Source organism: Galleria mellonella, unplaced genomic scaffold (genome assembly GCF_026898425.1).
Source record: "Galleria mellonella isolate WM207_F2 unplaced genomic scaffold, CSIRO_AGI_GalMel_v1 utg132, whole genome shotgun sequence".
Lineage (NCBI taxonomy): Eukaryota > Metazoa > Arthropoda > Insecta > Lepidoptera > Pyralidae > Galleria > Galleria mellonella.
The window spans coordinates 5,191,001-5,199,797 of record NW_026441989.1 but is presented as its reverse complement, the minus strand read 5'-3'; the positions used below and the strand labels follow the sequence as shown (position 1 = coordinate 5,199,797).

The window sequence follows — 8,797 nt, the reverse complement described above, 5'->3', positions numbered from 1 at the left end:
GATATTATTGTTTACAATAGGTAGCTAGCTACCTGCTTATTATATTTTAACATTACTGTATGCGAAATCCAATTTCTTGAGTAATATTTTATAATAGTAATGTATGGGTTGATTATTAGCAAAACCAATAGTTGCCAGCATTAATCCATAGCCAAGTAATATAGAAAATAGCTTATGTCTTGATAACCAATGTCGGAGACCACCAACTGAAATAAGTAAAAAATGTAGAGGTAAAATTGTATAAATACATTATTACTATCATATGCGTTTTCGACCGCATGACTGAGATATGTCGATTGACTAGGATAAAAAGTAGCATGCGTAAGGACACATGCTACTTTTTTGAATGAATAAGGATTAATCCTATATAGTAGCCCCCTTATTTATAAAAACTAAAACTTACTTCAAACCTATTTTAGCTATTGTACTGTTTTGTCACTTTCTTTCAAATTGGGAATGTAGCATAAAAGGTTTGTGAGACGTTTGACGTTTTTAAGAATAAGAGCGGTGTATACCGAATTTGATAACGATTTGTTAATGATAAGCTTTCACATAATATAGATAAGCTTATCAAGTTTAAAAAAAGATGCTTATTACCTACATATTTTTAATATAATTCTCATATCTTAATAATAATTTCTATTTATACAGAGACATAACACCTTCGTTCTCAGAAATAACAACGTATGAAGGGTATCGTGGACAAGACAGTATAATTTGTTTTTTTTTTTTGACGGAAGATTACAACTGTATTTATTTAATAATTAAATATATATGACAACAATAAGCTTATTAAAAGTGTGCAAACACAAGCTAAACGTCGTTAAAATCATTGAATGAATAATTTGCGATGGTTTTTATTATATAACTGCTACTATTATTAAATACATCACTTTCATTATCCCTACTACATACATCATTGAATGTTTTGTCACTGTTATGTCCATTGTCCTAATTAATGTTTATAGGCGACGGTTGCCACTTTCCATCAGGTGGTCCGTCAGTTTGTTTACCGTTCTAAGTTGCATAGCAAAATATTTGGGTAATTATTTCTGGGCTGGCTACATAACTTGAGCAACCAATAATCAATGGGGAAGAAGGAAAGATTCTTGAGTGTTGACCCCGTGCAAGCAAGCTGTAGATGCAAGTGGAGTAAGTCATATTTTATGGCGACAATATGGTATATTAATTTTATCATGAGATACTGAATATACCAGGTATGAACCTGTATATTCGAATAATATCTTAATACATAATTCAAATAATTTTTAGTTTAAAGGAAACAAAATACTTATTTATAGATTATTTTATATACGGATTTCTCGGCGTGTGAATTCAATATACACCTAACCTGTATTATTTTATTTGTGGAATGGTAGTCAGATAGCTAAATACAAGCTTAAGTTGAAATTTATAAAAGAATAAAAATACATGACATCCGTTGAACTGTGGTTGAACTCGTGTTAATCGCGATTAACGTGAACGGCATGCTAATCTATCTATTTAACATAGAGTGTGTCTATTCTCGTAAGGCCTTTTTATTTTTCGTGTAATATCTAGGCACGCGGCAGCATATCCAGCCAAGTTAAAAAAAAGCAACGGGTGATTTGTTTTTTATATGACAAAAAGACAATTCTAAAAAAGTAATTGTAACTTATTTTTAAAAATTTTACAGGTAATCAATAAGAAAAAATAACAACTAACAATAATAAGAAATAACTATATATATATATATATATATATATATATATATATATATATATATATATATATATATATATATATATATATATATATATATATATAGATAATATTAATTAGATAATATCTATATTATTTGTTAAAACGCAACGCAGTTTTTACTACATGATTTTGAAAACTCATGCAAAGGCAAATAATTTATTTTGGTTACTGTTTATGGAAGCATCTACTCAACAACTTTGTTATAGATTGCTACATAATGAAATACCTATTAACATTTATATTGACCATAATAATATTAGACATCTTTATTTCTGTAATAATTATAATAATTCAGTTTTTTTTTATACAACTTAGAATGGCAAACAAGCTGACGGCCCATCTGATGGAAAGCGGTAACCGTCGCCTATAGACATCAGCAGTACCATGGACATAACAGAGTATACTGTTTCGCCCATGATACCCCCCATGCGTTGTTATTCCTGAGGACTCAGATGTTATTCCTCTGTACCCAGTAAATTTACGCCATATCCCACCCTTCAAATCGAAACACAGCCATGCAAATACAACTGCTTCATGGCGAAACACGAATGGGACAGAGGTACCCAAGCAATCCACTTTTGTACAAAGTCTTCCTCTGGTAATTGTATGGCAACATATCCTACTAATAAAATATTTTATACTTAAGTGCTGTTTAGATTTACTTAGTGAAATGGTAGATTTTGTATTAATTTTTTTTTTTATAATTATAGTATCGTTATACAGAATGATCACTAAAAATTCTAACTTCTTACTTTATCCATAATGAAGATTCAGGAAATTTAAAACCTGTAAGTCGCTTCAAGAAAAAATGAAGATACTGCTATGGTCGACTTGGCCGAGGTTACGCCGTGTTCTTTGATTTTAATACCATGCCACATGCTATATCAGCGGTTAACTGTCCGTCGTTAAACATAGGCCTCTTCTTATTGGAGGAGGTTTCCATTAATTGCTATGCTTGGCAAACGGATTGGCAACCGCAGTTAGGCTTTAATGATATATAAAAAGGGACGCTGCTGCCCGTCTCTCGACTACTAAGTTCCCTAAGTTGCCTCTTACGACACCCAGGGGGAAAAAAATTATAGCGGCTAGACTGTAGATTTTGGTAAAACTTACCATTTCGATTTGAATTTGTAGTGGGGAATCTCATAGATGCAGTTTGTTTGGCATATATTAATAGATAACGGAGTCTGACTAAATCACAGTTTGTCACAATGTATTGCGTCGTGCTTGTTCCATTAGCACCCTGTTCTATTGATTTGTTTTTTTGATCTTCATATATGCCGTCTCCTGTATTTTTACATGAAAACAATTATATATATATTATAAAGGAGGTAGTTAATTTACAATATATACATATATACGAGTATGTTATGGATAAATTCAAGACCTGCTCAACAGTATTTAAAAATACTTTCACTTATAAAAAGCTACATTATTAGTGAATAACATAGGCTATATATTATTTTGGAAAATTTTATCTACTCATGCAAACCCGGGCTGGATTTCAAGTTAAATCACTCCGTCTGGTGATAAAATAACAATATGATGTTTCACTTGTTCCTTCTCGCTCCTGGGATGCCGTAAGAAGTAACGTAGTGTAAAGTTGAAATACAATTCCATTCAAAGTCGACTACTCAATGTGGTATTGATATAATTTTTTCTTCATAGAAGAATTAGCCTATAGGTCCACTATTGGGACAAAATGATATCATTTTGCATAATGCATTATTTGTTCAGGGGGTAATAATATATTTTACAATATTACAAATATTTCGGAACTCTGCGTTTGTGAATCCTATATAGATAATTAATGCACTGAAAAAATACATTTCGATATCCAATGGAATTTGAACTCATACAGCATATAGACGTGGGTTCGAATTCATCAGACTCGAAAATAATAGACAGACTTATTTTTTTACAGTTACCTTCATTTGAGACAGGTTTTTGGTAATTAATTCCTTCAGGAGCATCAATTATTTCACACATTGCTACACAAGACAAATGTCCACCGATGCAACTTGCTCCCCATCCAAATCCTCCATGGCTAAAGGGTAGCGACGTATTTAATTCCGGTGACAAATAAACTCCGTTACCCAGTAGTGTATTCTTGCACATAAAAAGTAATATTTCACTAATTTATAGGGTCTCATATTAAAAACTAAATCCTTGTTATTTATCACAAAGAATAAAATATATATTAATATTATTAATTATTAATTCTGCTTCGAGGTGACTGCGTATTTTTTTATAATAATTAATTATAATATTATAATAATTTATCTATTGATGGATACATCTAATAACTAGGTAGCGAGTCATTTATCAATTATAAGTAATTGCCCTGTGGTCCCGACATGGAATAGGTCATCCCTTCCTTTCCGTGGGTATCATAAGAGGCGACTAAGGAAACTTAATGATCAAGGGATTGCCAGCAACGCCCCTCTTAAAATATCACCAATATCATCAGTTGCCAATATGCCTACCCAGCGTCGCAACTATTGGCAAACCCACCTTTATGGAAGAGGCCTATGTTCAGAAATGAACAGTTAATGCCTGATATGATGGTGATGATGAAGCCAATTATCATACCATCCATTTTAAGTGTTTATGTCATGTTTTTTTTTTTATCGTACAAGTTACTATTACTTACCTTATTCAAATGTTGATGCAATCCGAAATTCAGTATTGTGTAAAAATTTTCTAAACGATTACCATGGTACGCAAAAAATGTATGATGATTTTTTGCCAATTCTTTCCATTTATTTTCTGTAGTTGATTTGCACGAACTATTAACTTGAAAGATATATTGAGGTCGTGGGGTAGCTGCAGAACTGCGTCCAGTGGTTATAATACTATCGTGCTGAAACAAGTGTGTTCTATTAATTTAATTAACTAAATAACTTTGAATATAAAAGACGTATTATAGATCAGAGATTCCTAAAGTATGTACAGTGGCATCCCGGTATAACCCTATATATCTTTTTTATAATTGTATATATACATTATTTCGACTGCCCTAGTCGAAATAATATATGTATGTCAGGAAAATAAAATCTGTAAACCCGTCGTAAATTGAAAAAGTTTGGAAACCTCTGTTATATACTCATCATCATCATCAGCTCACAGCAATCCATTGGTAGACACAGGCCTCTCGTAAACAACGCATTCAGTCGTACCAAAAATTAGTCTTGTCCAAATGCGATCTCAATTCTAGAACGCGTTTGTATTAAGTAAGACAAGTCCATTGCCATTTGAGTATACTAATTCTATTGGTTATATTAACAACTCAATTTCTTTGTTAGATTATATTGTTTTGAATCCAATATCTCCAAGAAATAGAGCATCTCTTCTTCAAATCCGAGCATAGTCTTCTCCATGGGTCACTGAGTGACTGTTATCTATAGACTATTCAAATATATCCCTAACATACCGCTTCTACAGGAACTGTTTTCAAACAGGGCTCTTTTAATCTTACTAAAACGTAAAATAATAAATCTATAATATCAGCAATGTTGGCCAAGTTTTCTAGATTCTCTAAATGCTGTAAGACCAAGTCTAATGCTGGGACATCGGTAATAACACTGAGCTGAAAAAGAAGAGATAATGAAAGATTTTATGATGTAACGTGTACCTTAAATAGTAACTTAATTCTCAGATAGATTTTTAACCATAGTCATGACCTAGATTAAGGAAATCCTTCTCGAAGGATTATATATTTTCAGGGTAATTTATATTTTCTAATATTTTTTTATAAATCAAAATCTGTGTAGATATCATAAATATCGGTTTAGCGCTTCCGCACATTACAATTACGAGTAAAGCCCTTTTAGTTTGAACTACGTAATTTTACTATATTTTATAAACATAAAGTTTATGAGAATAGATGGATGAATAATTGTTACTCTTTCACACAAAAACTATTGGACAGATTTGAATGTAATTCGGTACATGGATAGATTATATCGTAATTTTATATAGAATACTTGATTCACACTGCCGAAGCTGCAGGATACAAATAGTAGAAAAGGTAGCACAGTAATATAATATAAATAGGTATACCAAAGTATCCATATCTTTAATTCCATTTTTCAAAAAGGATGGTGGAAAAGGTCTAAGGCAGCTTTCGTAACGAAAACTGAACGCTGCTGCAACAAATAAACTCCACTTTATATCAGCCGCTTTAAAATCTTTTTCCAAAACCAATCTGTAATAAAATGATATTACGTAATAAATATAATAAATGTTACATGTTAGTAGGAATTCGGAGAGATAAAAATAAAATTCAACATCTTGTAATAATAATCATAAACCATCGTTTCTCAACTGGGGGGCCCTGAGTTTTGGTGGGGACGCGTTTGTTATTAAAGGGGGTCGCAGTTTGGTAAAAAAAAATAAGACCTCGAAAGATTCATTTAATAAAGCGATGCCCGACTTTATTAATCCGACTACTAATTACTAATTTCACTAATTATACGCTTCTACTAATAACAAAAATCATTCATTATTTATTATTAGTTATTCATGCACGAGTCGGTCCAAACAAAGTCGAGTCGATCCGATTGCTGAATTGTCTTTTTTTTAGGAAAAGGACTTAATTTTTATTATTCTCATCAAATAATAATTTTATAGTGAGGGATTCGTAAGACTTTTTACTTAACTTTTTAGCTTTTTCATAGATTGCGACATAAAAATGGTTGAGAAAATATGTCATAAATGTAACGAGGAACGAATTGGTTGTTTTTTTTTAATGGGTGATAATGGAATGGTAACCCGCGCTAACGGTATACACCGGCGGGGCATCAGTGAAGGATGATAGGTGAGGATGAAGCAGGTCAGTTAGCCCATCGTGACGAATTCAATAAGAATTGTTCACGATGGTTTCCAGGGGGAACCACGTGGAGGTCGACCTAATAGGGCAAATTGCTAACAATGGGGCTGTCAAACTCCATTGCTAACAATCCCTTTCCCCCCACGAATAGGTTGTGCGCACCCTAAGATGCAAGCGAAGCTTTAAGCTATGTGTAAACAGTCTTGAGTAACTTTCATACTAGCTTTTAGTGTATGAGTTTGGTCAGGAAACATCATACCACCGCTTAGTTAAATTATGAAATCACAATAGTATGTAATCAAATACAATACAAATGGCTGCCATCTGAACTATTTGTAGAACAATTTTAGCTTTTATTTTATATGTATTTCTTTTTATTTTAATGTGGAATTAGGACTATATATATTTAATGTAGACTCTGTTACGGGATCTACCTAGAAATTAACCAGACATTACTGGAAATGTTCAAAACTTGTGTTTGCTATCAATAATATTAAATTAAAAGTAATGTTGTATAAAATAATAAATATATTTAAGAATGTTATCCTTTGTTTTATTTTTTCCTAAAAGATGTTCATCGAAACATGCAATGTGACATAAACTTTATATATTTCTTTTATCACATGATTCATATTTGAGTGAGAAATATTTACATTTTATTATTATTTACATATTTTAAAACGGATTATAAAAATAACGCTCGCTATTTGCCTTTGAATCCATTACATCAGTACCATCCACGTAAGGCTCCATCGATTACTAAAGGATAATATATATATATATATATATATATATATATATATATATATATATATATATATATATATGCGCCAGTGAGGATAAAGGCATTTTTTGAAATTTGCATAGAAAATAAGAATTAACGTATTTCAGAAAAGTTATTACAAAGACCTATTATATTTAGGTATATAAAATAATAAATACCGACCTTAGATGGACTGCTTTTTTCTCTAAAGTGTCTAGTTTGGCTTGATTAAAATCTGATATCGTTTCAGTAGCGGATGGTAAGTTACAATTGGTTGCAGTATCAGATAACGCTTCTAGTTCACCGTCCATCTTTATTATTACAGATATTGCAGTGTTATGTGATAATAGGCATAATTTTGTATACTTTAAAATATCTTTGAATTAATTTATTTTAATAGACAAATCATGAATGTGAAATTATTGATTGATATCTCAGAAATAATTTCTTTTTAAAACAAAAGAATAAATATTATGCAGTTATTAAATCTAGTTCAATATCTATACCAATACTCGTATAATAAAGCAAAAGAGTTTGTTTGAACGCGCTAGTCTTTGCAACTTTCAGGCGAATTTGAAAAATTGTTTTTACATATGATAACTTATTTCTAGAAGAAGGTTATTCAACATTATGACAAAGCTACGGGTTACAGATAGTCTTTGATACATAAGTATTATTATGTAGCGACATAATTTTAATGTTTAATACGTATTAAAGAAATTAATAATTGCTATCAAACAAGCTATAAATCATTAAAATCGGTACTATAGTGGAAAGGTTCTTGCTGTACCAATTTGATGATTTGTCTTTTTTGGATTTGTAAGAAACTGGTGATACACGGCCATAGATCTATTGCTCAATAAGTTAATAAAAAAAATACATTTAAGTTGTCACGAAATATATTCTCTGTTACGTAGTACCTACGTAATAAAATATTTAAATATAAAATAATATTTAATAATTAGTTTCCCGCAACACTCCATCCATCAGGTTATGAGCCCAGAACACAGAGATCGATTGAAAACTCAAGTTGATTTCGAACTACTAAATAAAACAAATTATGATACATACAGGCAGAGACTGTACTTATCAAAGTAGTTTTTACATGTCTATCCTCAAATGACATTGATACAGAAAAAGATTTATTGCCAAAGCCGAATTACTATTAATAATTTCATCATCCGAGATAAGATTGGTGAAGTCATGCAAAACAGCAAAAGAAAAAATTGTCTGGGAGACCCTTCCAAAAATTTTACAAAAGTCGTGGACCTGCAAAGAAAGTCATCTTATAAAAAAAGCTGTTAACAAGAAAATGAAAATTATGAATCTTCCAGATACTACATAAATGAATTCATCGATTTGGTGCAGCAAATTATATGTTAAGTTTGAGGTAGTATATATACAAGTTTCTACGTATGCTGAAGTATTTCTGTTACTCATTTATCCCAATCCATATACAA

The 8,797-nt window shown here is 31.2% G+C and overlaps 1 protein-coding gene across 2 annotated transcripts; it reads right to left on the bottom strand.

Moving 5' to 3' along the window:
- Nucleotides 1-24: 24 nt before the first annotated feature.
- LOC116413541 (protein mono-ADP-ribosyltransferase PARP16) lies at nt 25-7,777 on the bottom strand. 2 transcript variants are annotated; one of them, XM_031913338.2, is made up of 7 exons: nt 7,521-7,777; nt 5,806-5,950; nt 5,177-5,332; nt 4,397-4,606; nt 3,672-3,852; nt 2,857-3,030; nt 25-206 (listed from the first exon to the last, which is right to left on the bottom strand). In XM_031913338.2, the coding sequence occupies exons 1-7, from the start codon at nt 7,646-7,648 to the stop codon at nt 40-42; spliced, it is 1,161 nt and encodes a 386-aa protein (XP_031769198.2). In that variant the 5' UTR covers nt 7,649-7,777; the 3' UTR covers nt 25-39. The 2 variants fall into 2 exon arrangements, with proteins under 2 accessions (XP_031769198.2, XP_031769199.2); XM_031913339.2 differs by lacking the exon at nt 5,177-5,332 and having other exon boundaries at nt 7,521-7,771.
- Between the last annotated feature and the right edge of the window lie 1,020 nt (nt 7,778-8,797).

Excerpts from the sequence above, each read along its gene's own strand:
- LOC116413541 (XM_031913338.2), bottom strand. The coding sequence starts at position 7,648 with ATGGACGGTGAACTAGAAGCGTTATCTGATACTGCAACCAATTGTAAC. Across the intron at positions 3,853-4,396 it reads TGCATCAACATTTGAATAAG|AATACACTACTGGGTAACGG; the intron begins GTAAGTAATAGT and ends TTTATGTGCAAG. Across the intron at positions 207-2,856 it reads TACAAATTCAAATCGAAATG|TTGGTGGTCTCCGACATTGG; the intron begins GTAAGTTTTACC and ends TACTTATTTCAG.